Source organism: Miniopterus natalensis, chromosome 19, assembly GCF_054644295.1.
Source record: "Miniopterus natalensis isolate mMinNat1 chromosome 19, mMinNat1.hap1, whole genome shotgun sequence".
Taxonomy (NCBI): Eukaryota; Metazoa; Chordata; class Mammalia; order Chiroptera; family Miniopteridae; genus Miniopterus; species Miniopterus natalensis.
Window position 1 is genome coordinate 39,397,363 of NC_142099.1, and position 27,566 is coordinate 39,424,928.

At 52.0% G+C, this 27,566-nt stretch overlaps 3 protein-coding genes and 1 non-coding gene across 8 annotated transcripts in view; all 4 read right to left on the bottom strand.

Annotated features, from left to right (window-relative positions):
• ATF6 (activating transcription factor 6) overlaps positions 1–4,912 on the bottom strand; it is a 128,332-nt gene extending 123,420 nt beyond the window's left edge. Inside the window, exon 1 of one of the 4 annotated variants that reach the window (XM_087827897.1) lies at positions 4,787–4,912. In XM_087827897.1, coding sequence (XP_087684023.1) covers positions 4,787–4,838 — 52 coding nt within the window. In that variant the 5' untranslated portion in view covers positions 4,839–4,912. Of the gene's footprint in view, positions 1–3,224; positions 3,609–4,786 lie in introns of those variants that run through there. The other 3 variants (XM_016210462.2, XM_087827898.1, XM_087827899.1) reach the window with 3 other exon arrangements.
• Positions 4,913–8,122: 3,210 nt separating this feature from the next.
• DUSP12 (dual specificity phosphatase 12) lies at positions 8,123–11,956 on the bottom strand. 2 transcript variants are annotated; one of them, XM_087827756.1, is made up of 6 exons: positions 11,703–11,956; positions 10,966–11,079; positions 10,755–10,873; positions 10,112–10,208; positions 9,339–9,525; positions 8,123–8,473 (listed from the first exon to the last, which is right to left on the bottom strand). In XM_087827756.1, the coding sequence occupies exons 1-6, from the start codon at positions 11,954–11,956 to the stop codon at positions 8,306–8,308; spliced, it is 939 nt and encodes a 312-aa protein (XP_087683882.1). In that variant the 3' UTR covers positions 8,123–8,305. The 2 variants fall into 2 exon arrangements, 1 of the variants encoding a protein (XP_087683882.1); XR_015716104.1 differs by lacking the exons at positions 9,339–9,525; positions 10,755–10,873; positions 10,966–11,079; positions 11,703–11,956 and having other exon boundaries at positions 8,389–8,473; positions 10,112–10,378.
• On the bottom strand, positions 9,009–9,142 carry LOC148090961 (small nucleolar RNA SNORA42/SNORA80 family). Its single transcript, XR_015716140.1, has one exon. It is a non-coding gene; the product is annotated as a small nucleolar RNA SNORA42/SNORA80 family (small nucleolar RNA).
• A 10,504-nt stretch (positions 11,957–22,460) lies between the features above and the next one.
• On the bottom strand, positions 22,461–26,296 carry FCRLB (Fc receptor like B). Its single transcript, XM_087828221.1, has 6 exons — positions 26,266–26,296; positions 25,967–25,987; positions 25,412–25,666; positions 23,713–23,979; positions 22,981–23,256; positions 22,461–22,870 (listed from the first exon to the last, which is right to left on the bottom strand). The coding sequence occupies exons 1-6, from the start codon at positions 26,294–26,296 to the stop codon at positions 22,461–22,463; spliced, it is 1,260 nt and encodes a 419-aa protein (XP_087684347.1).
• Between the last annotated feature and the right edge of the window lie 1,270 nt (positions 26,297–27,566).

The following is a 27,566-nucleotide window of genomic DNA, read 5'->3' on the forward strand; positions in this document are numbered from 1 at the left end:
TGACAGGAATACAGGAATACCCATTTGGGGAGACGGAGTATACACTACTGCAGAATTTAGGGGTAATGGGTCAACACATCGAGAGAGAGAGAAATGGGGCAAATGTGGTAAAATTTAACAATTAGGGAATCTGTGTGAAGCGCATACAGTAGTTCTTTATACTGTTCTTACAACTTTTCTGTAGGTTTAAAACTATTTCAAAATTTAAATTAAAAAGCATGTGTGCATGTGTGTAGATCCATAATCCATCAGCTCATCACCTCCACTGCTTCTATTACAAATCACTTGGACTTCTTCAGTAGCCTCCAAATGATCCCCCTGCTCTGCCCTTGCCTGTCATTTGGTCTGTTTTCAACAGAGCAGCTAAAGCGAGCCTAGGAAAAACCTTGGATGTACTGGGAATCAGGATTTTTCACAGAAGGAAAGGAGAAATACATCGTGCATGAAGGTGAGAAAGAACATGTGGCACTGCTCTGAAATGCAGGTGTTGGTATGAATCCACGCTTTTTAAAAATATCGATTTCCTTGTTCTTGACAGAGCCACGGTGAAATGTCCAGGAGTTTCACATTACTTGTCACCCACTCTAGAGTACAGCAGGGTGATAACAGTGGGTAAGTCTGGATGAAGGAATACAGGTGATCACTGTACACACCTTTAAATTCTCCATGGCTTCCGAACACTTAAAGAAAATGGGTCCAGAAACACACTTGTACATGTATAGATCTCAGAAGGATCCCCAGAAAGTGGTAGCTCTGGTCACCTCTCAAGCATCCCTCAAGTCTATACCGATCCCACACTATTATTTTTACTTCCCTCAACAGTAGTCAACTATGGTAGCTTTCCCACCTGACCTCCACCTTACCCATTTATGTATCCATTCAGCAACTTCTTATAAAACAAAAAGTGGCCACTGGAATCAGTGGTGACCTTAGTAAGAGCAGTGGGGTGGAGTGGCGCAGCCCCACTGCAGTCGGTTCAGAGACAATGAGAGGAGAAACCAGTCAGTAAACATGGACATTTTTTAAAAAGAATTCTGCTGTGAAATAGAAGTGTGGTGGCACCTAGAGGGGAAGTAACATCTAAACAGGGTTTGGGGTCTTTTTACTTTGTTTTCACTGCAGATGGGAGAAGCAACCACATGTGCGTTAACTGACAGAGATGATCTGTTGGGGAGGAAGCAGAAGAACAAAGTGCTCAGCAACATTCCTGCATAATGAAGGAGGGGATCCAAGGCCTACGTGGATCTTAGTACACATATCTTATATGTGGAGGGAAAAGTGGTATTTGCATAGATGCAAGGGAGGGGCAGGGAGAGAGGGAAGTAGGAGGAAAGGGAAGAAACAGGGGTGACCAATAAGCACATGACAAGATGCTCCACATTACCTCTCATCAGAGAAAGGCAGATAAAAACTGCAATGAGATGTGACACACTTACCAGAATGGCTAAAATCCACAACACCCGCAATGCCCAACGCCGTGGGGTGTGGAGCAAGAGAACTCTCGTCCACTTCTGGTGGGAATGCAAAACTGTGCAGCCACTTCTCAGACAGTTTGGAAGCTTGTTACAAAACTAATCATACTCTTACATGACCCAGCAACTGTGCTCCTGATACTGACCCAAATGACCTGAAACTTACATCCATGCAAAAAACCTGCACATGAATATTTATAGCAGCTTTATATATAGTTGTCAATACTTTAAAGCAACCAAGATGTCCTTCAACAGGGAAATGGATAAACAAACTGTGTGTTGTGTCCCACCAAAATCTATACATTTAAATACTAATTCCCAATGTGACTGCATCCAGAGATAGGATGGTCTTTAGGAGACAACTGGGTCAAATGAGGTTATAAGGGTGAGGCTCTAATTCAATAGGACTGTGACCTTATAAGAGAAAGATCTCCCTCTCTCTTTCCCTCTCCCCCTACACTCCAGCCTCTCCCTCTTATTCCTCTCCTCCATCTCCTCCTTCTTTCCCTCCGCTTTTACTCCCCCCCTACCCTCCGCAACTATAAGGCATTCTGGAAATGGAAAAACTAGGAAAGCAGTGAAAAGATCAGTGGTTGCCCAGGAAGGAGGAGGGAGATGGGTGGAGAACAGGTATTTTAGGACAGTGAAATTATTCTCTGTGGTACTGTAACAGTGGATACATGACATTATGCTTCTGTCAAAATCCACAGAATGTACAACTCAGAGTGAACCTTAATGTAAATTATGGACTTTAGTTAACGATAATGTATCAATACTGGCTCATCTATTGTAACAGGTGTACTACACTAGTGCAAGATGTTACCAATAGGGGAAAAGGTGTATATGTGGGGGTATAATACGGAATTCAGTGTACTAAGTGCTCAATTAGTCTGCAAATCTAAAACTGTACAAAAAAATAAAGTCTATTAAGCATTGAAATAACTATGTGAAATTCAAATTCCAGTGTCCACAATAAAGTTGTAAAGGTGGAGTCCAGGAATTGTAACAGAAACCACATGACCTAAAGTATTTACTACCTGGACCTTTCACAAAAATGTTTGCAAAATCCTGCTCTAAAATTTCATTACCCAAGTTAAAGGAGAAAAAGCACTCCCCATCACAAGCTGTTCTGAGCTAATCAATTTAGTTAAATTACTCAGTTGTTAGGGTCACAAGAAGTACTAATTACATAATCTGACCCTTTAAATTGAACTGATCAGCTTCTAATAAAAAAATCAAATCACTTAAGTATTTCCCAGAAATAGAATCCATATTCTACTGAGACATGCTAGTAGACAGAAGTGTTTCACTCTAGTGCCTGCAAAATCTATCCTACTTACTGAACACCTGAGGAATAAGAATTGAAATGTTCAAGGAAGAAAAGATTGTGGACAGTTTGAAAAGAAAGCCTGGAAAACATGGGAGTGGGCACATTCAGGGAGGGGGAGTGCCTGACTAGCAGACCCGAATGCTCTTTAACAAGAACATGAAGACCTGGAGTCGGCTGCTCAGATTAGTCAGGAAAGTGCAGCCTGTTGTACCAGAAGACAAAAATGTAACGTAACGCTATCAGGAAGCGCCCACGGCTATAACTAAAGAAATACTGTGAACATTTAGTAGTTCACCAGCTGAGAAAACAGTCCTAACGACCTAACATAACAGGGGGATCTTGGTAAGAATCCAACCAGTAGAAGTAGTTTAGGAAGCAGTACAGAACAGCAACTAGAGCACAGTGTTTGGAGGTAGACCAACCTGGTTCTGATCCTGATCCTGATCCTGCTTCTGCCGCTCACTAGCTCTAAGACCACGTTCGTCTCTCTCAACCTCAGTTTACTCACCTGTAAGACAACAGAACCTCACTGGACTGTTGGGAGGACTTAACAAGATAATACACGCAAGAGTTCAGCAGGGCACCTGACACAATAAAGTGCTAAGTAAATGGCAATTGTTCTTATTTCTACTACATTTGGCTTGGGAAAATACTCTTGGAATAGATAGTCTAAAGTTTTTCCAACAACTCAGAAAATCTACCCAAGGATTGAAATAAATCGCTAACCATACATAATTTAAAAGAAGTCCTGCCTTTGGAAAATCAAGTGAGGACTTCAGGTCAATATACGGTATTGAGATGCCACTCTTGCTGCTGAAAATGATGGTCCAAGGGGAAAGATAAAGACCGGTCTGGGTTTCCCCCCAAATTCCAAAGCTGGTGAAAGGTGTAGGCTCAGCACAGGCCACTCCAGGACCTACACAACCCCAAATGCTCACTGAAGTCCAAGAAGAGTATTGGCGTTAGGTCTCACATTCCCAGGGGGATAAGGTTCCTCTAAGCCAGGGGTGGGGACCATCTGGCCCGCAGGCCTTATAGGGCCCAAGAAACCATTTGGCAGGGCCCTGCCATGGCCTCACCAAAGAGAAGCAGTTCCAGCCATCCCATTAGGGGTGAGTTAATTAAATGTTTGACGAAATACAGCAGGCTAATTGTTAAGTTGATAACTTTGTATAGCCCACGAATGATGATCCAAATGGCCCTGGGCAAAAAATGGTTCCCCACCTGTAACACTGAGATGACAATGCCACCCTGGTTCCCACCAACACCTCTCCACCCCTCCCCACTACAAAACCTAAGAAACTGGGAACTATCCGTCAGTAGCAGGGAAACCTAGAGCTGTATCTGGAGAGCAGGCAGGACTGTACAGCTTGTGGGTCCATCCCGGCGAGCGGGCCACGGCCAGGGGCCCAGGTCACTGCTCCGCTAAGACGAACAGACATCAGCCCAGAGCAGCAGCGGACGCTCGAGACCAGCATCTGTTGCACACTCAGTCTCATGCACACACATACACACGCACGCAGGTACACGCGCAGACACACACACGGGTACACGCACCCACGCAGGTACACGCGCACACGCGTACACACGCACACGTGTAGACACGCGCCCGCAGGTACACCGCACACGCGTACAGACACACGCACGCGGGTACACGCGTACACGTGTAGACGCGCCCGCAGGTACACGCATGCACACTCCGCGACAGTCACCCCGTCCCACGCCCCGCCGGGGCCCTACTGCCTTCCGCCGCCGAACGACGCCCTCCCGACCCACAAAATCCCCGCCTGGTGCGCCCCTGGGGCGACAGTGACAACCGACAGTCATTCCAATCGGGAGCCAGCAGCGCCCGCCCGGCCCGACCCGCAGGACCAGAGCCGCGCGCGGGCCTCGCTCCGGCTGACCACCCCCACCTGTCACCGCCGCGGGCGGGAGGGGAGGAAGCAACCCAGCCACCCGGTCCTCTCCCGGACCCCAGGCTCACCCCAGTCCTCCTCCGGCCGCGGAGGGAGCCCCGGGCTGAAGGGCGACTCCATGGTGCCGGCAACGCCGCCGCGCTCCCAGCACGCGCCGCGGGCCCGGGGACTCGGTGACGCGCCGGGGCGGCGGCGGGCGGGCGCGGCGCGAGCGCGACGGTGGCCGGGCGCGGACAAAGGTCCTCACTGCGCGGGGGTCCCGAGCGAGCCCGGAGGGGGGCATCCAGACCGAGGGATCCGGCAGCTCCTTCCCGAGTTTGCCGCACTCCGTCCCGCTGCTTTAAGGAGGAGAGAGGGAAAAAGACACGTAAACAGCGCGTCAGCGAAACAGGAAGTGCTGCTGACGCGGCTGAAAGGCGAAGCCCGGCCGCCGCCTGACCGCACCGCTGCCTGACCGCTGTGCGGTACGCCCGGACCCAATACAAAATAATTTCGAATTGAAAATGTTTTAGTTGAAAAGTCAAAAGGCGATGCCCTAGTAACACACGGGCGGGCTCCCCGGGCGCCTTCGCACAGCCTGAGCGCGGCGCTGGAGGCCGAGGGGGCGTCGCCCGGCGCCCGCGATCCCCGCGCAGGTGCTCGGCAGACGCGGGGGGAAAGCGCCCTGCGGGGCGGCCCGCCCGCGCCCACCGGCCGACGGGGCAGTCCCCTCGCCCACAACTGGAGGGCGAGTGGCTACGCGCCTCCCGCGACGAGACGTCCCCACCCACGGACACTCGGCTTGGTGCAGAAAAAATCACCAACTCCGACCCGAAAGTGAATTGAGTTTCATAAAAGTTTCGAGAACGCGACTGAATAGAATTTGTTTTGAACGCACACTCAGCAGGGACGTTTAAAACACCCTACCTTAGGGACACGTACCCCTTCGGCCGAGCGCCGTCTTCCCACGCTCGAAACCGGCGGCAGAGCGCGCTCCCAGGATGCTCCGCGCGCCCGGGGCGGCCGCGGCGGGGCCCGCAGCTCGGCGCGCACGGCCCAGGCCGGCCGAGAGGGGGCGCCAGGCCCCGGCGCGGGGCGGGCCTCCCGCCCTCGTCGGGGAACTGAGCAGCTTCATTAGGGTGACATTTATGACACGCTTGTTCTCACCCAGCTGCAGACTCAAAAAGTGACATAAAAACCAAAATAAAGCCAGCAAGAGTCAAATATTCTGTATCATCAGAGACTTCTTTAAATCACCATGATTGAACTCCAGCGGGGTTTTTTTTCAAGTTTTATCTTTTATTCAAAAAGGGCAGATGATTATGAAACAAACATTTCTGTACCTATCACCAAAAATGAACAAATATTAACATTTTCCATTTTCACTTCAGGTTTTTCATAAGAAATTATGTACTCCATTTTCCCTCCATTTTATTTATGTTTAAAAAGCTTATGTACATTTAGCGCTGTTTGGGGGGGTTAATTTACATAAATATATATCATACTTTCTTCCAAATCACTTTTCTCACTCATTGATGATCCATCCATGTATGAACTGTTATATATATACACACACACATATATGTATATAGTAGTTTTTTTCATTTCCCTGATGGGCATTTGCATTGTTTCTATTTTTGACTGTTACACAAAACTTATTCTTGCATGAGTCTTCTTATGCATATATGCCAGCATGTCTAAGATATATGCCGGTCAGAGTAAAAATAGTATTTGCCAAATTATACGTTTACAGGAGTTCCCTTTGCTCGGCATTCTCATCAACGCTAGGTATGGACAGACTTTAGTTTTTTGCCATTGTGGAGGGTGTGTCTATAATTTACCTTTTCCTGACAAAGTCATGATGCCTCTTTTCGTGTTTATTAAACCTTATTTCCTCTTCTGTGAATTTCCCATTCTTATCTTTTAAAAATTTGCTGTTGGATTTTCTCTATTTAGGGTACGTTTAGACAGCTTATTCTACCTGGTACAAATGTTGCAGATACCTTCTAGGCTGACACTTGTCTTTGTTTATGGGGGTTTTGTCCTATAGGTTTTCATTTCAGGGTAGTCACATTTAACCACCCTTTTTATGATCTCTGCTATTTGCATCTTGCTAAAGAAATCCTTCCCGATCCTGAGGTCACTACGTTTTTTTAGGGTTTTTTTCTTTTCATAGTTTTACAGTCTTTACATTTTTTTAATTCAGTTACTGCTGGGGTATAGTAACTATTGATTTTTATACAGCAACTCTGTATCCAAAAAAATCAGTGTTTCTGTCTCTTTCTGCTTCCCTCCCTCCCTCCTTCTCTGGAAATCAATGGAGGAAGTGTCCTCTGGTAAGGGAGGGAGGGAGGGAGGGAGGGAGGGAGGGAGGGAGGGAGGGAGGGAGGGAGGGAGGGAGGGAGGGAGGGAGGGAGGGAGGGAGGGAGGGAGGAAGGAAGGAAGGAAGGAAGGAAGGAAGGAAGGAAGGAAGGAAGGAAGGGAGGAAGGAAGGGAGGAAGGAAGGGAGGAAGGAAGGGGAAGGGAGGGAGGAAGGAAGGGGAAGGAAGGAAAAGGAAGGGAGGGAGGGGAAGGAAGGAAAAGGAAGGGAGGGAGGGAGAGAGGGAGGGAGGGAGGGGGGAGGGGGGGCAGGGGGAGAGGAGGGGGAGGAAGGAAGGAATCTTGCTGAATTATGTGATTCTAATATTTTGTCTAGAAATTTTCTAGGATTTTCTATGTGGAAAAACTTGTATGCAAACACATTATAAAATTTGATTTTATGTAACATTGCAACCTTTTTAAAAATTATTCTTCAATGTGGAAAATCTCAAACACTAGAGACAGGAATCTGTCAATTGTCCTACAGAATTTTCCACACTGTGTTTCTGCTGATTGTATCTTCATGGCAATTTGTTTCTACAAACTGCCCACTGAATCTAGAAGCTTGATTAGGTGGTTTTTGCTTTTATGTTTCCAAAATTTTGCAAGAATACTTCAAGAGGCACATATTTCTAATTATCTTGATTTTAGAGATTTATCAGTGAGTTCAGGCTTTTTCCTTAAGTTTTAAACTTCTTCCCCTCATTTTATGGCAATGGCTAGGACAGCTACTACAGTATTGAAGGCACAGGCAAGAGCAAACATCTTTTTAACTTGTTCCCAACTTTAACGTGAAAGTTTTAAGTTTTACCATTAAGTAAGAATTTTTTCTTGATGAAAATTAAAGTTGCCTGTGCTGGCAGGTGTTGGAGCATCTGCCTGCACACCGGAGTCTTGGGTTTGATTCCGGTCAAAGGCACGTAACGGCGTTGCAGGTTCAGTCCCAGCAAGGGCAAGTATGGGAGGCAATCGATTGATGTTTCTCTCTCACATCAATGTTTCTCACTCTCTCCCTCTCCCATCCCCTCTCTCTAAAATCAATAAAAAAACATACCCTCTAGCAAAAATTTTAAAAACAAGTTTTTATTTCCATATGAAGTATTCTACTTAAACACAGTGTCCAAGTCACATCAGGTGATTTCATCTTCTCACATTTCAAATGAAATGCTAACAGCCTAAACACCAGACACTCCATGTGAATGACAAGTAGCATGTTTCAGCAGACAAGTTTCTTTCCCAGCTATCAAATGTCAGAAGTTCACATTTTTCGTTTGTGATCCCAGAACCGGAAGCATTTTCATTTCATCCACTCTATTCTTATGGACTTGAAAAGCAGGTGTTATCCATCTACCACAGGAGCACTGTTCACCGTACCAATTGAAAGAACCCAACTTAGCACTGCATTTGGGGCACAGAAGCTGAAATAAAGCAAATGTGCTACTTCAGTCATTAGCTTTTATACAAAACAATTATCTATGGCCCCTAACTTCAAGAAGTTCACATCTAATCAGTAAGATAAAATGGGACAGCAATTTACTACAATAGCTGTGTTAAGAAGCACACTGTACCCTGGGAGGCTTGAGGAGGAACGCACTAATTCCAGCATGAGAAGAGAAAGGTGAAGCTTGAGACATGAAACAGGTTTCATGGATGTGGCATATGTTTTGGCTTTTAAATCAGCTGCAACTTAAGATTTCAAGCTAAAATCATGACTAAAGGGTGGGGGAAAGCATATCAGGATTCTCATGTTCTATTACTAACTGAAACTAACAGTTAACTAGTTGGGCTTCAGATTCCTATTTAAAAACAAACTAATACTCCAGTAAAATAGGTAAATCTAAAAATGCTTAACAAGTCCACTGTATTTTCTTCTAATATATTTATAGCACTAAAAAGAATTAACTTAGACCAACAACCTCTCAGCCAAAAGTAGTTCACTATTTTTTATTTTTCCACTGTGCAACCAGCTTCCATGCTTACGGCCTACGGGCAGAGGCCAGACAATGGTTTGAGGCCACAGTTTGCTCTGGCACAGGGCACTAGGAGAGACCCAAGGGGAAGGGCCTGCCATAAATCCAAATTCATGCATGCATAGTGGTTCACTATTTTAGATCACCTAGTTTTTGTTTAATTTTTGATAGATTCTTATCTACACTAGAAAGATAAAATCTTCAGAAAGAAATTAGTTAAGATGGAATAAAACACTAGACAAAATATGGTTTAAAATGCAAGACAGAACAAAATATAGGTGATTTAATGAGACTAGAAAATAAAATGTGTCACCTGTCCATCCATCACTCCCAGCAAGGCAGGTTCCATCCACTGTACAGGTTCAATGAAATAGGACGTGCACTGAGCCCGACTCCCCATGACAGGCATGAGACATGGTGCCAGTCTCTTGTGGGCAAAGGCTATAGGACCACTTCCTTCATTATGATCCAATATGCTAGAACTTCTAAATAAAGACCGCCTGCAACCCCCCAAACAAACAAAAATATTAATGACTTCCAAAAAAATGAAAAAAAATAGCCCCAGCTGGTGTGGTTCGGTGGTTAGAGCATCCGCCCTGCACTGAAGGGTCTCAGGTTCAATTCCCCGTCAAGGGCACGTACCTGGGTTGCAGGTTCAATCCCTGGCCCCTGTCAGGGCTCATGTGGGAGGCAACCAATCAGTGTGTCTCCCTCACATCGATGTTTCTCGCTCGCTCTCTCCCCAACCATCTCTCCCTTCCACTCTCTCTAAAAAGCAATGCAAAGAATATCCTCAGGTGAGAGGCAAAAAAAGAAAACAGAAAAAAATAGATGAAATGTGCAGTATTTCTTAAAGGGCAAAATAATATAGCACTGATTATGCTACTTTAATTTTCAATAGTCTCTACAAGTAACCTAATTGCTTTTACTACTAAGAATTTACATTCTTGAAAGCAGATTTGAATTCAAAATTTCTGTAGTCAACCAAATCAAATTCTCCCTACAGAGATTTAAGAAACTGAAATTTCCAGTGGTTTTCAGCTGCTGAGACAAGATAAAATCTCTAGAAAATAGAAAATATTTTACCTGCACTTTCTACATTTGTAAAGAACCTCATCTTTCAATTCCTGTGAAACCATGGTTGGATCAACAGCAAAGAGTTCTTGAGGTAAGTTCTGCAGTTCTACATGACAAGGAAAATGTATCCATTGGTTGAAATCAACTCTCTGCATTTTCAGACAAAATTCAGTTAATGTCAAATTGAGGCAACAGGAAGGAAGGAAGGTAGGAAGGGAGGGGAAGAGGGGAAGGAGGGGAAGAGGGGAAGAGAGGAAGAGGGGAAGAGGGGAAGGGGGGAAGGGGGGAAGGGGGGAAGGGGGGAAGGGGGAAAGGAAGGAGAGAGGGGAGAGAGAGAGGAAGGAAGGGAGGGAGGGAGGGAGGGAGGGAGGGAGGGAGGGAGGGAGGGGCATCCAGTGTTGAAAAAGCAGGATGAGGCAGGAGAGCCCTTGGGTTCTGGGCAGAGACTGCCTGATTTCAATAACCAGTCCACCACCACTCATAAGCTATGTGACCTTGAAAAAGCTATTTCTTGCTAAGCAGTTTCAAAAGGAAATAAAAGGATCTGTCTCAAGAGATTGCTGGGAAAGTGAGATAATGTACCTGAAGTGTTTAGTGTCAGAGTGTACAGCATCCAGAAAGGTCCCAATACGTACTAGCAATTATTACTTACCTGGATACTTTTCTGTAACCTTTCTTAAACGATACTGCTTATAAACTGCACTAGAGGTATCTACTTTGCACCCCATGGACTGATATAATTTCAGTTGCCACTCAAACCCCTCATTCATCCTGTAAAGACAAACAAATACAAAGTTACGTTTTCTTTAAATAAATAAAATCACACCACAAAAGCAGAATAATTACTCTAGCAAAGAACTCACTTGGCCTCTGGTTTCATAGTCTGGAGGTTTTCATAGGCTTTTTCAAAGGTAAGTTGGTCAGTCTTCATCAGAAAAGCAGTCATTACAGCCACACTTCGACTGACTCCTGCATGACTTAAAATAAAATAGTGAATAGCAACAATTAAACAGATATGCAAACAAAACTCCACCTTTCTCTTAATGGTCAGGTTCAGCTCCACTTGTCTGCTTCCAACTCTTTGCCTCTAAAACACTACCCATGTGCAAAAAATTATTCCTTTATCTCCTTATTCCTTTTGAATTCCAAACCATGTGAGTGTATTACATACCCAAATATAATTACAGTATTCTTTTTCTAACGGCTTCTGAACCACCCCCAGCTCCTTTGCTCTCGGCATGCAGGGCCCCGGAGATCTGGTCTCAGACCTCTTTCCTATTATCACTACCTGCTGTACTGGCTCAATGAACCTAAATGCGGTTATTCCACCGCAACCCGGCCGAGCGGGACCGCTTAGGAATCCCGCCGCCCAGCACGATTTTCCCGTCTTTCTCCACTGCGACAGCCTGGGGACTCCGCGAGTCCCGACCGCCTCCCCCCACGCCGCGCCCCGACGCGCGCGCGCACGCAGTCGCCCCCGAGGGCGTCCCGCCCGCGCTCGGTCACGGCGGCCTCGCCGCCGCTCTCAACCGCACCCCGCTCTCGCTCCGCGCCGCCTCCCCGAAGCTGCGAGCGGAACCGCGGCCGCGCGGCCTCTCACCAGTGCACCAGCACCGCGCGGCCCTCGGCGCGGGCCTGGCCGACGAAGGCCACGCAGCGGTCCAGGTGGCTCAGCAGGTCGGTCTCGGGCTCGTCGAGCGCCCGCACGAAGAGCCGCCGCAGGCCCTCCGCCTGGAAGTCGGGCTCCTCCGCGTCCACCGTCAGTACGGCCGCGATGCCCACCGCCCTCAGGCAGCCCGGCTCCGCTGCCGCCGCGGCGCCGCCCAGGTACAGCCCGGGCCGCACCTGCAGCATCTCGGACCCCGGCGCGCAGCATGGCGGCGCCCGGAGCGCGGCGCCCGCCACCGAGTGGGCCGGCTAGAGCGGCCTCCGCCGGCCGCCGCCCGAGCTGCGCGGCAGCGCCCTCGGAGGGCCCGGCCGACTACGGAAGGTGCGCGCTCGGGGGCAGCGCTGCTCCCGCCCCAGCCTTTCGGAGCCGCCTTTCCGCCCGTGTCCGCCCGCCCCGGTCCGCGCGGAGCGCGAGCCCCGGGCTCCAGGTCCGCGGCCGCGCGGTCCTTCTGGGCTGTCGCACGGGCGCTGAAGTCGGACTGCAAACGACGGTGCCGCCACCGGACCAGCTGCATAATTTTATGCATTTGAAGTAAAACGTTTCTTCCAACGCTCACGAAGTCACGTGTTTGTAGTTCCTTTCTCGTGACTATTTTTCCTTTTCTTTTCCCCCTTTTGCCCAGCGTTTTATGGGCGTGTGAGTCCTTTTTTGTTGCTGCCTACTGTTCTGTTTTTTAAGGTATTAATCTGGTGTCTTTTCAAGAAAGATGGAAACCTGGAGTTGAAGGACGGGTTCCTTTTTCTTTTTTTTCTAACTGGAAAGACTTGAACCTTTTCAATAGTGCGGGGAAGCACTGGGAGCGAGGGAGGAGCTGCAGACGGGAGGCAGAGGGGCCTGGGACGAACGGGGGCGCGAGGCGCGCCCGCACCCAGGCCGGCGGGCCCTGCACGGCCTGCAGGGTGCGGGCTCCTGCCTTCCCGCAGGAAAGAATGCAGGAGGAGTCCGGTGATTTCGCGAGGACGTTTATTAAAGCCGGGACAATGAAACGGGAAAGGCTTCAGATGGAAGAGGCAAGACCACAGCCACGGGGGGAGCCAGGAGGGGTTGCGTGGACTCAGGGAACAAGTTACAGAGGTAAAAGGAGGGTTCTTGGAAAAGGGTTCAGGGGCTGCCTGGGACGAGCTGCTCCCTGGTTGCAAGTCTCCTGCGGACCCTCAGAGCCCCGTGGAGGACGAGAGGAGGCACCCGCCAGCCCCGCACGGACCGTCCGAACCGGGAGCAGAACCCCCCGGAGGGCGGGGCGTCCTCTCCAGTTCCGGTGTTTGTGCTCTCGGCCTGTAGGTGGCACCACAGGCCCTCCCAGGAGATGTATTTTCTGCACCTCTCTTGAAATAGGGCAAATGAATGTGGGAGCCTGTAAGACAGGCAGGTGGGGTCTAGGAAAGGAATCGCTGTGTTGAGAGGGGTCTGGGTTGCTTCCTATCAAGAAGAGAAGAGGGGCTCTCTGTCCCTGAGTTGGTACACACACACACACACACACACACAGGCACACGCACAAGGCACACAGGCACGCACACAGGCACATACACACACAGGCACACAGGCGCACACGCACAGGCACACGCACAAGGCACACAGGCGCACACACACAGGCACACGCACACAGGCACACGCACACAGGCACACGCACGCACGCACACACAGGCACACGCACACAGGCACACGCATGCACGCACACACAGGCACATGCACACAGGCACACGCACAAGGCACACAGGCGCACACACACAGGCACACGCACACAGGCACACGCACGCACGCACACACAGGCACACGCACACAGGCACACGCACACAGGCACAGGCACGCACACACAGGCACACACACACAGGCACACGCACACAGGCACACACACAAGGCACACGCGCACAAGGCACACAGGCACAGGCGCACACGCACACACACAGGCACACTCAGGCACACACAGGCACACACTCAGGCACACACACAGGCACGCTTGATCTGTTCACTTTATCACCAGCAAACCTTCAACCTTGACTGTTAGGTGGCCAGGTACAGAAACCTTGTATGGAGACTCACCAGGGCAGGAAGCCCCGGATGCCTAGCAAGGGGCAAAACTGGGAAAACAAGAACCTTGTGCCCAGGGTAACCTATCCTCCCCCAGCATATTGATGGTCTTGCAGTTTGGACCCCCTGACCTTTCTTCTCTAAACATCCAGGCCTTAGCTGTGCTTTGGCTCCAGGTACAGAAAAGCAGCAAAACCAGACATATTGACTAATGACCCCCTGCCCTGGCACTGACCAGTCAGTGGAGACCATGACCCTGAAAGAACACACCTGGAAAGCTGATGAATATTCTATTGAGACCCTCCCCTGAGGCCTCCCCTAAGAGTCCCTCCTCCAAGAAAGAGATAAATACACTCAGGACAAAGGACCGAGCACGAGCTCCCCACCAGGGAAGCACGCCAGCGCCATCTCCATTCCTCCGAGGGGACCCCATGAGACTTGCAGCCAGGGGAGTAATGGGCAGTGGCAGCTCTTCCAGGCTTATCCCCGGAAACTGTCTCCAAGGCCCCTTCTCTCTGACCTCACAGGGAACCAGAGCAGCCCAGCCAGGCTCTCCTGTTGCGGCTTCTATGTTCTTTCTTGTCTCACTGCCCCAAGTGTACTTTGCTGCTGTCATGGACCCAGTGCCCTTTGGCTCAGTGCTGTGTAGCCTTCCCTTTGGGTATCCTGGATATCCCCATCCCATTTTAATAAATTAAGTATTTTTTATCCTCTCGCCTGAGATGGCTTTTTAGCTGCCCGCACACCATCACGTTAACCTTTCATTGATAAATATGGGTTAAATAAAAATTCTTGTAATTGCTAAGAGATCATCAAGTATGCGGTAGTTTGCATTTCGAGAAGACACCCATTTTTATGTAACAGGACCTGAACATCTCCCAGACTTCCGATGCTTCAGATCCTTCAAAGACTTTTGGCTGTAGTCACATGTATAATTTTGATGTTCATTTCCATCTTTCAAAATATTTGCTGAGAAGTAAGCAAGGAAATTACCCCTCCTCTGCCCCATCACCTCCCCATCACGGCCACAAGTTCCTCTTTCTGTTCCCAGCATGTTGCCCGGCCCTCCTACACCCAATTAGTCATCAGTAAATGTTTGGGAGTTAAGCTCTAGGACACTTATGAAGATACACATGAAACATACTTTGAGGCCTCCAAATTAAAATTATATAAATGAACAACAATAACATAATCCTATAATTTTGTCTGTGTTTGTGTTTGTGAGTAGAAGGCGAGTGCCTTAGATAGCGGTGAGTTCCAATTTGTCTCGAAGGGCACAGTCTGAAGCCAGAGAAAACCTAGGTCTGAATGCAAAGCTGCTTCTGGCCCTGGCACTTCCCGACGTGTGACCATGTGCCTTTAGAACACTGTATGATTTCTCTAAGTCTCAGTTTCTTCATCTGCAAAATAGGACTGAGTGTGACCACATTGCAGAGTTCTAGTAAGAATTAACTTATCAACATGTCCTATTTGTGGGAGAAAGTCATCCCAAGCTGAGCCTCTGCATGGGGAGCAGCTGGGAGGGGACAGCGCGGAGCCTGAATGGAGGTTAGGGGTGGGGGGTGAGGGAGGGGTGAGAGAGGGATGCTCCTGAGGAAGCTGTGGAGTAGAGGAGCCACTGAGCCTGGGAATCCAGTGCTCATGAGAACAAGGGAAAGTCACCCTAATCACCTGTGCTGCTGCGGCCACATCCCTGAGTCCGGTTTGGTTCAGAGTCTGTCCCTGTAAAGAGGTGTCCTCCCTGGAGAAGGTACCTGTTGTCAAGATTCTGAGGGAATAACCTCAGCTCCACAGAGATGACTGAATAGACTTGGGCCACTTTTGTTGTGTAGGGACAGCTTGGCCAACTGACTCAATGACTCCCCTGCCTGACCCCCAACTGTGGCCCCCAACATTTGCAGAGTCATCAGGTTGTGTGGCTGTCCTTCTGAGAAACCCAGGGGGACAGGCTGTGATTTGCGGGTTGTGCTCTCAGTTCCTTTTTGGCACAAGGAGAGACTGATCAACGGTCAGATGAGTGTAGCAAAGGGGACCACGGCCGCGCCGAGCCCCCCAGGCCCCGCAGGGTTGCACGCTGCAGAGCCCCGTCCCTCCATCCCCCCAGACACACAGGGTGTGGCCGTGGCCTCGCTCCCCTCCCAGCCTTTGTCACGTGGCACCCTTGGAGCTCTTTGCCGCTGGTATCAGTCCAGTGAGCTCTGACTGGAAAGAGTTCTGACTGGTCTCAGGTTTTGGTTCTGTCATCTGTGACTTGTATGACGTGACCAAGTCAGTGAGTTCTCTGAACTTCAGTGTCCCCATCCAGAAAAGACGAGGTGAGCCGTGCCTACTCTGACATTCCCTGAAGGACTTTAAACTGTAAAAATCAGAGATCCTGTAAACCTTTGCTCAGCATGCAGAATATTTCCAAACCCTTCAAAAAGCTGCTTTGTCCTTACCACCAAATGCGCTGCTTCTTCTAAGTGTCTCACCTTTGCTCTCTCGCCTCTTCCAAAAACTGTTTCTGTATTTACTCCTACCAGTAATTCACGTGTCCCCCACCTCCAGACTGAAAACAGAGTTGCGTAGGCTACTTACCAACATTTGAGTTGGCAGGAGGAAACTGCCCCCCAAAAGAAGAAAAAACTAGCTTTGAATGTTCCGTAGAAGTGCTTTAATATGGCCCCAAGGCAATACATTTTCGAAAATTATTTAACAACCTCCCCACCCCATGATTTTTACCTCAGTTTATTAGTCCTTGCTCAGCACTGGGATACAAATAAGACGAAGGGCAAGTTTCCACCATGTAGACAGGGGTATCTACGTAAGCCATGTGTTAAACTGACAGTACAAACAAAATGCTGGGGCTCAGACAAAAAAATAATTCCATTTTGACTGGAGGAAACCGGGAAAATTCTCCCAGAAGGTGCATTTGAGCTGGTCTTTCCCACAGGCGAAGGAGACTGGGGAAAAGCCTGGAAGCATGGGGGGGTCAAGTGAGGTGAGACACAGCCGTGAGGCCCACGACACAAGATGGTTTCACTAAATGTGCCTAACATATCTAGCCAAAGAGACTTCACAAGCTGTCCCAGGACATGAGTTCAGCCGTGCCGGCCACAGTCCAGCCCTAACAGTGGCCACGCAGAGTTGCAGCCCCTGGGAAGGAAGTGGCTCCTACAGGCCCCTCACAGGCCTCATGTTTCCACAGCCCCTTTCACAGAGGGTCTCCAAGTCCCTTCGTGGGGACACAGGGTTCTAAGTGGATGAGCCCAGCTGCTTCTATACCTTCAGGCTATCAAACCAGTAAGGTTACCTCCAGCCGGAAACGATATTCCAGAGCAGGTTACTGCAGGAGTGACTTGTGGGCACTTATAAAAAGCAGCAGTTTTAGTAACTATATCTTAACCATGTGTTGACTATAGTTAATCCTGTCTTGTATACTTGAAAGTTCTATGGAGAGTGGATCTTAAAAGTTCTCATCACAAGAAAAGAATTTTGTAACTGTGTGGTGATGGATGTTAACTAGACTTAATGTGATCATTTTGCAATATATATAAATATTGAATTGTTTCACCTGAAACTAATGTTACATGTCAATTGTGTCTAATATAAGAAGCAGAAGCGTCCACCAGGGGGCAGCACGAGCTTACTAAGAGTAGTCCTGTCCCGGTGGCCCCTTCTCTTTCCACGCAAGGACTAGACAAGCAGATCAGGGGAATACACACTGAACCCTACTTCCGCAGGACGGATCTCCTGTGGACAAGGTAGGGCATATGGGCTGGATACTCTAGAGCAATTGAGTTAGGTTGGTAACTGGTTAAGCAGTTGCACTCAAAAGGTGAAAAATTGGCCAGTGGCAATCAAGAGAGTTCTCCAGTGAGACAGAATCATCACCCAAATTTCCTTAATTTGTTTTTTCAACTTTGTTTGTTTGTTTGTTTGTTTTAGTAATTTGGATTAGGGCACAAGTACAATTGCTTAATTGTGAAAAATTAAAATAAAACCCTGCCTTTCTGCCTCTGAGGAGTAACAGTGAGTATGGGTCCCACATTTCAGCCAAACACAGAGCTACTGGAGATGAGAAGCCTGCATGGAGGAGGAACTCGAAATGAGAACAGGTGAAAACTCTAAAAAAACAGTTAAAAGTGAAGTCTGTCTTTAAGGAAACCTAAGTGTGACCTAAGTGGTGTCTTTACATTTATCCAAAGGGCTGACGAGAGGACCAGGAATTAGATTTGTTTGTGTAAATCTAGGAGGTGCAGGGAGCAGAAGTTATAATGAAATCATTTTGCTTAATATGTATAAGGAACTTTCCGATTTCCAGAGCCGTCCAGAGACAGAGCGGGCTGTCCTCTGAGGTAAGTCTCTAGAAGTGGCCTACGGTTGAAGTAAACAGCGTTTGAAGCCCCTTTGGATTTTTGAGAACCTCCAGTCCACCTGAAAGACCTCCACCTTAGTCTCTGCTACCTGCAGGGTCACACGTAACTTTTTCTTTAGACATTTTGAAATTTGCTGTCCCAGATTTGCATTTTGTATTTTATTAATGCTAAGACATATTTTTTAAACTACGTTTTAACACCTCTGTGATCTCTACGCTCTTATCATTAATTGCTGTCTTGTTATAGTTTTTATTGCTTAATAAGCAGGAACCTTAAAGTGCCAGCATCAAATTTACAGAATGGGTGTGGGCAGCTGGGAAGAGATTTCTAGAGACAACAGCAACCGTTGTAGTCTGTGGGCAGAGGTGGGGCGGGCCGGGCCCATCTAGCAGCATCCTGAAGCAGAGCAAGCCAGCTCCGGGTGACTGCAAGGCCAGCTGCACGGCTGTCAGTCTTAGCACGGCTTCTTCTAAGAAACACTGCGTCACTAATGCCCTCCGTGGGAAAGAGACGTCACAAGAGGGGAAAGGCCTGAATGCACAAACCTGAGCAGAAGTGATTCAAAAAGCCAGGCTCTGACGGCGAACACGCTCGGGGAAAATCGTACCCAGTTTATTTCCCTTGTGTTTCCCCTTTTATGCACATGGAGGGCTGAGTTAGGATTTTTAAGAATTCTATTTATAATTAAGCCAGAAAGGCATTGTGTGATCACTTGGTCATGCTTTTTCTTTCTCGGGGTTTCCTGTAGTCCTACAACAAGGAAATAGCTTCAGAGCCAAGGTGTCCTGCCCAAGGCTACACAACTGGTAAGTCACAGAAGTGACACATGAACCCAAGTCTACTGACCCCTGGGCCAGGGTCTAAACCTCCACACTCTCCCACCTCCAGGTCCAAGGAGACTTACCTTAGGGACATGCTTACTGTTGAGAGATGGGACAATGGTCATCTCACATCACTGGAATGAGATTGGCTCCTCTGAACTGAAAAAGACTAAACTAAATGGTACCAACTCTTTATCCTTCGATGTTGGCTGAGCCAGGGGTATACAACTATTATTATGAGACAATGGTCTTTGCAGGCGTCGTGACTGAGGGAAAAACTAAACCAACACCGGAGAACCGAAGTACATTTAACAGAAATTTGATGAAGACCTGGGATAATCCGGTTTAGATGAAGAGCTCCACTCGGAGGAAGTCCTGTTTAATAAGGAAGTGCGGTCAGGAGTGCGTTTCCCTGGTTAACTGGAGACCAGGGGGCAGGAGCTCAGAGGCTGGGGAGCGTCCCAGCAGGGGCACTGCCTGGGACCGCGTGGGGCGGCTGCCTGTTCGAGGTCGTCATACCATCAGGACCCACGGGGGGGGGGGGGTACTCAGCAGTGCATAAAGTGCCCGGAGGTTCACTGGGTCTAATTAAGAAATAAAAGTGATGATGGTTCTCCCCAGGAGGGGAAGCTCTCTCATGCAGAATTAGTGGAAGTGCACACTGGGAAATCTCTGTAAGGGATAATTTGACAATATCTATTAAAATCAAAAAAATTTACATCCTTTGATCCAGCAATTCGACTTCTAGGAGCTTATCCCACAGATATACACAAATATGTGCATAGGGATGTAGGGGTGAGGATAGTCATTGCAGCACAATTTAAAACAGGAAACATTTAGGAACATCAATAGGGCCTGGCAGATGTCACCTCTACAGGAAGAGATTTCTGAACCTCTATGTTCAGAACTCCTCTGTGCTTTGAAGCACCTCGAATCCTCCATCCTAAACCCTCTAGTAAAGAGAGGATCTGCTGATGTGTCTGTCCTTCCACCTTCTGCACATGAGGAAGCTTGGGTTCAGGAGGCCCATGTGCCCCCTACAGGAGCAGACAGGGAGGCATTAATGGGCCTGGTGCGCTGGGCTGAGCAGGTGGCAGGCATGGCTGCAGCTGGGGGTGAGTGGGCTCTGTGTGCCAGGAGAGGGAGCTTGGGCTTTATCCCTAGAGGACTGATGTGATGCCCTAGGGAGAAAGTCCTAAGTGTGGAACCCAAAGAGCTCCCTCTTTCCATAAAGTCTAGAGGAGAAACTGAGGCTTAGGGAGCACAGAATGGGAGAGTGAGGCTGACACCAAGAAAAGGGACTTGCAGGCCCTTTTCTGCTCTCTGATGAAGGACATTGGCTCCCTTGTCTGCCATCTGGAATGGACACCCTCAGGTTTGGGGTCTGAGACACAGAGCTGATTAGAGAACCAGACAGAAGCAGCTTTCTCCCAGGTCCTCAGCATTCTGAGGCCACCCTTGCTGCTTGGGAATGAGCCCAGGCTTGCCTGGCCTTCGGTTTCCTAAGTGCAAGTTGGGACCTCAGTCTGAAGGTGGATGAGGGCTTTTCCCGCAGAGGAGCATGGTCAGCAGGTTGCCTGATATCTCCTCTGTGTCGCCTTCCTGGGAGGCCACGGGATATGCTTGACGACAGTGAGGTCGAGAGGACATGAAAGTCAATATCTACCCCCCACACTCATAGAAAAGCTGGGTCATGAGTGATTGTCATTATCACCCATCAGTCCTATTGTTCCCCGCCCCACCTCTCCAGTTCTAACTGGAGACAGCTGGCTGCCAGGAAGGATGTTAGAGAGACAGCCCTACTAGCTCTCTTGTGAGGGTTTAGCTCACTTTTTTGCTGTCTCACAAAATGACCAACTGATCTTTTTATGCCTTGAGATCCTTCGGTTGCTAAGCCCCTAGGTGCTAATGCTAGTCCTCTCCTGTCTGGATCAGAGGCGGCTAGAGCCTGGGGGTGAACAGAGTCAGGAGGAAGGTGTAGAGTGGTGCCAGCCTAGCAGGGCTTGCTGGGAGCAGGTCCTCAGAAGGGGATGAACCTGCCCAGTGAAGCTGGACATCAGAGCCACAAATCCCTGGTAGCCAAGACCCCAGGACTGGACCCCAGGGACCTGGGTGGACCTTCTTGGGGATAAGCAAGTGCCCTCGAGATCAGTTTGTTTGGTTCCTCTTTTCTAGTTTACATGAGCGTCTCCTCCAAGAAGGCTCATCGATGCCTCAGGAAAGAAGACTTCCAAGTACCTACCCCGAGAAGCCAACAGATGGGAGGACATTCAGACATGACCCCCTTGTTCTGGTCCCTTTGTACTGCCGGTGATCATGTCCTGCCACCTTCTCCCTGAAACTCCCCTGGCCCCCATAACTGCACAGCTCTCCCACCCCTCCCAGGCTGGGGCGCTCCGCGTCTCGGTGAACACGGCAGCCTCCTCAGTCCTTCCACAGCTGCCCTCGGACACCCCTGCCTGTCCCTCGGGACTCGCTTCCCTCTCCGGAGCCCGTGGCACCTCCCAGAGCACTGACACACCCTGCAGCTCCAGCGGGTGCCCGCCGCCCGGTGCCCGCCGCCCGGTGCCCGTCTGGGGGCTCTGCAGTGACATGTTGAGTATCACTGAGAGGGGTAAATGAAGGGTGTTGATGTTTTTCTGGCTAATTGCCCACAAAGACACGGGAAATTGGTTTGTGGCTGGATGTCTATCAAGTGCAAGTGAAGGGGGGCAGGGCTGCTGTCAGCTCTGGGGGAGCTCGCTGAGCACGGCCCCTGAGGACAGGCCCCCGAGGGCCAGCCCTAGGGCATGGACGGCGGCAGGCGCGGGGCCTGCTGAGACAGGCCCTGCGGGGACACAGGCCCCGCACCTGACTGGCCTGATTTCTCCTTCAGGTAGAGCGAAGTCACCCTGCGTGTGTCTAGGTGTGCTAGTGTTGGAATGGCTCCCGCGGAAGCAAAAACTGCTAAGAACTAGAACTCAGCAATTTTGAAAAGATTTCTGGATGCGGTGGTCGCGCTTGTTTAATTTCTGGCTGAAGCGAGCGCGGCCAGCGCCGCGGCGGCCCTCGGCCGGACAGGGGAGACCCGCGCAGACACCTTCACGTCTCCAAAACTAAAGCGAACCCAGAATTTTGAGGGTATAAACTCATCAGAAATAGAACTGAAAGTCTTTTTTAAATTAGCATTAAGTTAATTATCAGCACCTCGAGGACCTGAAGTAACCAAACCGGCCTGTGCGGAAGCCTGTCCGGGCGGGCTCCGGGACGGCTGAGGGCGCACTGCCCGGCCCGGCCCTCGGCGGAGCCCGCGCCCCCCTCGCTCCCCAAGTCCTGCGAGCGGAGGGGCCTGTGGCTCCAACAGGCTGCGGGGATCGGATTGGGCACCGTGCTTTACGTTCCTCTGAAAACCACAGCAACACGAAGGCCAGAGCAGGTGGCTCTGCAGGGCTCAGGGGACGGGGCGGAGGCGGCACAGACAGGCCCGGACGGCCGCGCCGCCCTCAGCGCCCCGCCGCGCCGGCCTCGGGGGCTCCCGCGCGCTCCGCCCCGCGCGCCCTGGGGGTCGCCAGCGTTGCCTCGCGCGCCGGGGAGGCCGGGCCCTGCATTTCCAGGATCACCTGGCTCAGAAGGCCTCTGAGCAGCCGCATTTCCCCGAGCAGCAGGTCCACCTCGGGCTTCAGGGCCCCCGCGGGACGTCCCGGGGGCGCCGGCGGAGCGCAGCCGGCCGGAGCGGCGCCGCGGCCTCTGCCCTGCGCGACCCGCAGCGCCGCGGAGGTGGCGTTAGAGACGGACGGCACCGACGGGCCCGGCGTGGACAGCGGGGGCTTTCGGAAAGAAACCGGCTTGTTCCCGGGCGCCACGGGTGCGGCCTGCGGGCCCCGGGCGGTGGTGGGCGAGTCGGGGGGCGACCCTGTGGGCGTGCAGGGGTCGGGCTGGTCACGGGGAAGGGCCAGGCCGCGGCGGGCGGCGGGCGGCGGGCGGCGGGCGGCGCTCCGGGGGCCGGGCGCGGGGGGCGCTTACCGCGCGCCGGGGGCTGCAGCCGGGCGCTGCGCTTCCGCACGCTGCGGGAGGCGGTGGCCGCCTCGCACCAGTGGGCCTGCAGCTCGCCGGCCTCGGGCTCGGGGACTCGGTACTCGGCGCCCCAGTCGAAGCGGCGCACGGGGCGGCTGTGCTTGTAGAAGGCGAACTGCAGCCGCAGCGCGCGCTTCCGCGGGTGCAGGCGCGTCTCGCAGCGCAGGACCACGCCGCCCGCCCCCGCGCGGCCCGCCGCGCTCAGCACGGGCGCGGGGAACAGCTCTGCGGGAGCGCGCGGGGTCAGGGACGCCGCCCGGGCCCCGAGCCCGCTCGCCCGCCGGGGCCCCCCGAGCCCGCTCGCCCGCCGGGGCCCCCCGAGGGCGCCTCGCCCGCCAGGGGACCAAGCGCGGGTGGGAGGAAAGGCTCCTGAAAGGTGGCAACGGGCCCGCGGGGGAGGGGACGTCCGGCTCAGCTCCCCGCCTGGAGGGGCGGCGCTGCGCCCGCCGCGCCCGGCGCCACAGTGACCCTCGCCCTTGCCCCCGCCCCCTGCGTGGGTCCCCACTGCGCGTGGGGATGAGAGCCCGCCACAGGCTGCGGGTCAGGCGCCTCCACCGCGAAGCAGGAGAGGAAGGCGCACGCGGCCTGGCGGCTGCCCGACCCTGGCCCCTCCGCCCCTTGCCTGGTGCCCAGCCCGGAGCCCCCAGGCCCCCTGCGCATCCCGGCCCGGCCCTCGCCTACCTTGCACGGTGACGGCCACCTCGGCGGAGAACACGGGCGCGCTCTCGGCCGGGAGGCGCAGGGTGCCCGAGCACTGGTAGCGCCCGCTGTCGCCCGCGCGCGCCTGCGGCACCGTGTAGTTGGCGCCGGCGGGGAAGGAGCGCAGGGCGCGGCCGTCCTGGTAGAAGCGCAGCTTGTGCACCGCCTGGTCGTACCAGCCGCGGCAGCGCAGCACCAGCGGCTCGCCCTCGAACACCGCGGCGTAGGGCGCTTGCAGAATCAGCCAGTCTAGACAGTCACCACAGACGGCCAGCTCCCAGGGACAGCCCTGGGGCCCCGGCTCTTCCCGCACCCCCTTCCTGCAGCAGCCCCCCTTCCCCTCACACCCACCAGCTGCAGGCACCGGGAGAGCCTGGGAGAGGAAGGTGCCTGAGACTGAGCCTTGGTTCCAGCCTCAAAGAGAAATGCCTTTCAGGATCCAGGCTCACCTCTTCAGGATGGCTTAGGGCCTTCCTGCCAGTTCTCTGCTTACCTGCCCTCTGCCCCAGTCTCCTTTACCTCCCCACTATCTACTCCCCTGCAGGTGAACTGCTGGGGAAACTGGCCCTGCTTGGAGCCCAGAGCCTTGTTCCTGCTGCTTCCTCAGCCAGAAAGACCCCTTCTCTCAATTTCGTCGGAGCCCACTTGTCCTGCAGGTCTAGATGGAGACCTATCTCCTCCAGGAAGCTCCCCTGCCCCCCATCTGCCAAGGCATCTCCCACAGCACCCATGTTTACCATCACCACCATCCTCACAGCCAACACTGGCATGGCCGTGAAGGAGCGAGGTGCACTGTCGGTGTTCTACACTGAGAACAAACTCTGCAGGTACTAGCCACACCCTGTGTGCACCCTCAGCTCTGCAGGCAGTAACCACAATCTGTCACGGCCAGTACCTTACCTGACCCACTGTCACTTCCAACCAAGAAATACTGAGTGGGATGAGGTCTGTGTGTCAGTCTGAGCACTGAGTAGTGATCATTAAATTCTGAACAAACTGTGGCCTACGGGGCCCAGATAATGTAATATTCCCCACTAAGTAGCCAATTCTGGGCCCTGATGAACAAATTTCTGTTATTTCTCTTTCTGTTTTAAACCCTGTAAGTATCCCCAGGGCCAGTTTCTCAGCTAACTGCTAAATGCACACGTGCACGTTTGCAGTAGACTTCTGACGAAGCGCCCTGGTCAGCTGCTGCCTGTTTGCTTTAACAAAAGGTCATCATTCATTTTCGATCTTCACAACAACCAGAGGTAGATGCTCTTACTGTTCCTGCTTTACTGTGGGAGGCACAGAGGCGCACCCATGTAGAGTAACCCCAGCTGCACAGCCTGCCCGGGACCTCACCTCTGCTTCGCTCTGCCTTTTCTCTCCTTGCCCCTCCCCACCAGTTCTCTGACCAGTGTCCCGGGTCTTCAGAGCCTCTGCTCTTCAGAGCTTGTCTCACAAACAAACAGGAGTGCTTATTTGCCACCCCTGTGTCAGGAGGGTGAGGGGACCTTTGGGGACAGGCAAGCCTTACTGCATATCTCACAGAGCGCCATGAACCCCATCCCAAGATTCAAGATAGCCCCCCTTTTCCTGCCCCAATGGGAGTGGCCCAGCGTCCCCTCCCACAGGACAGCCAGTGCCAGTATCATCGGAGGAGCCGGCTGCTGCACCCCCACCGCCCGCAGACACTCACCATTGGACACAGAGAGGTGGACGGGGTCACTGACCGGCGCTCCCCGCGTCTGGCACCGGTACACTCCTGGGGTCTGTACCTCAATGCTCTTCCCATGAGAGGGAAGCAGCAGGTGGCCCAAGTACCAGAGGGTGCTGATGGGCCGGAGCTCCACGACCAGGGGGTGGTACCCATCACACCGCAGGGTTGCCCGCTCCCCCTTGAAGATGGTGGTCCAGGGCGGGTGCAGAGACAAAGTGGGCTTCTCCAGAGCAGCTGAAAGGGTGGGGGAGGGGCCATGTGGAAAAGAGGGTCAAGGTGGGGCACCCAAATGTGTGCTCTGAGTTTGGGAAATCTCAGAAAACCTCAGGTCCCACGACCCAGCCCACATCACTAACCCATCCCACAGTTAGTAGACATGCCTAAGTGCCTGTGGGTAAGCTGTCACAGGACGGCGGCGGGCGGAGGGGAAAAGACTCTCCCAGAACAACCAAGAAGTGGGGAGACCCAAGCAGGCCACTCAGGGGTTGGTGCGGAAGGTGCCGAAAATTGGAATGAGGGATGGGTCACACTCACCAGCTTGTCCACTGCTCGGAGCTGCAAAACAGGAATTAAAGAAGGGAGGAAGGAAAATGCCAGAGATGAGAGGAAAGGAAGGGGCTCTCTCCACCACAGAAGAGAGTCACAGGAATCCAGCCCTGTTTTTCTTCTGCCTCAGTTTCCCCAGCTCTGAGAAAGCCCCTCCTATTTCCCCCTCCAAGATAATGAACTGTTTGGAGTCGAGGATTGCATATCCCCCAAACACACACTCACACACACACACACACACTCACATACACACACACCCCAAGCCCCCTGCCTCCTCACGGACTCACCCAGGAGCAGGAGGGCCACCAGTGTCCACATGACAGACCTGCCTGCAGCTGCTGCACAGAGATGGAGATGCTGCCTGGGGGGGAGGGAAGAGAAGGGCCAGTGCTGACCACCCAGCACAGGCAGACATCACTGCCTCTCTCAGCTGCTCCTAACTCCTGTAGATGGTGGGCTGGAGGGAGCAGGAGACAGGCTGGATATGAGTCAACCCTCAAGGTGCCCCACCTACCACTCAGTGAGCACCTCGAATCTCAGGCCAGCCCCAACCCCTGTGGAGGAGACCTGCTGAGCATAGCCTGTCCCTGCAGACCAGGTTCCCCCAGGTGACCCTGCCACCTGCTGTCCAGCTGGCCCTATGAGCCTCAGTTGAGGAAGACACACCCTCATGACCTCAAGGCCCACCCAGGGCCTTTCTCCTGCTCACTCCCTGAGGACAGACATTGGTGTGAGGCTTAGTGAGGTTGACAGTGGGTCCCCTGTGTCCAGGGCTCACACCCTCCCACAGGTGAGCAGACAGGAAGACAGGACTCCAGGGTCCCCATCAGGGGCAGAGATGTAATGTGTTTCCCCTTCTTTCTTCCTTCCCCAAAACCCTAAACCCTTCTCTCCTACCCATCACAGTGACCTCGCCCTGTGGCACCTCTACTCACTGGAGCCTGCCTTCCTTCTGTCCATCCCCCACCCCTTCCCAGCCACTCTGGCTGCACCCCTCACCTGTGCAGAGAAGTCACTGCATCAGCCCCTCAGAAACACCTCTGTTACGACTTCCACTTCTTTTCAAGCCATGTGATCCTACCCTGAGCAACAGGGAGCCTGAATCCTCAGGTAAATACTTAATGAATTTTCCATCCTGATAGTATATCTCCTTGGACAATCTCCTGTCCCCCCTGTGGCTGTTAGCATGGAGCACCTCCTTCCCTGGGAACGCTGGCAGGAGGGAGATTATCAGACAGCCCTAACTTTGCTGATGATGGTCCTTCCCCTCTTTCTTGGGGACACCCACAGCTCCACTCTGAGAATTAATTCCCTCTTAGTGCCTCTTCAGGTGCTGGTCCTTGTTAAAAATTCGAATACCTCTCAGGAAAGTTGATTGATCATTTCATTTATGCTGGTCCCTTCAGATCCTGTTCTGAGAGCAGCTTTTGATAAACGAGAGATAGTGTCATGAGGGTCTGGAAGGCCCTTAATTAGGTGCTCGGGAGCTGGGGCGGGGGAGGAAAGGACCAGATCCGGGGAGCAGGGACCATGAACTGCCTGCACCCCCATATCCCTCCTGGCTCCCACATCACCCACAGCCTGCCCC

What these genes read in the sequence shown, in the direction of transcription:
- DUSP12 (XM_087827756.1), bottom strand. Translation starts at nt 11,956, where the DNA reads ATGCTGCAGGTGCGGCCCGGGCTGTACCTGGGCGGCGCCGCGGCGGCA. An exon ending in CGCGCGGTGCTGGTGCACTG is followed by an intron (nt 11,080 to 11,702) that starts GTGAGAGGCCGC and finishes TTTTATTTTAAG; the next exon opens with TCATGCAGGAGTCAGTCGAA. An exon ending in TACAAATGTAGAAAGTGCAG is followed by an intron (nt 9,526 to 10,111) that starts GTAAAATATTTT and finishes GGGGGGTTGCAG; the next exon opens with GCGGTCTTTATTTAGAAGTT.
- FCRLB (XM_087828221.1), bottom strand. Translation starts at nt 26,296, where the DNA reads ATGTGGACACTGGTGGCCCTCCTGCTCCTGG. An exon ending in TCCGAGCAGTGGACAAGCTG is followed by an intron (nt 25,667 to 25,966) that starts GTGAGTGTGACC and finishes CCACCCTTTCAG; the next exon opens with CTGCTCTGGAGAAGCCCACT. An exon ending in GCTGCAGCCCCCGGCGCGCG is followed by an intron (nt 22,871 to 22,980) that starts GTAAGCGCCCCC and finishes GCACGCCCACAG; the next exon opens with GGTCGCCCCCCGACTCGCCC.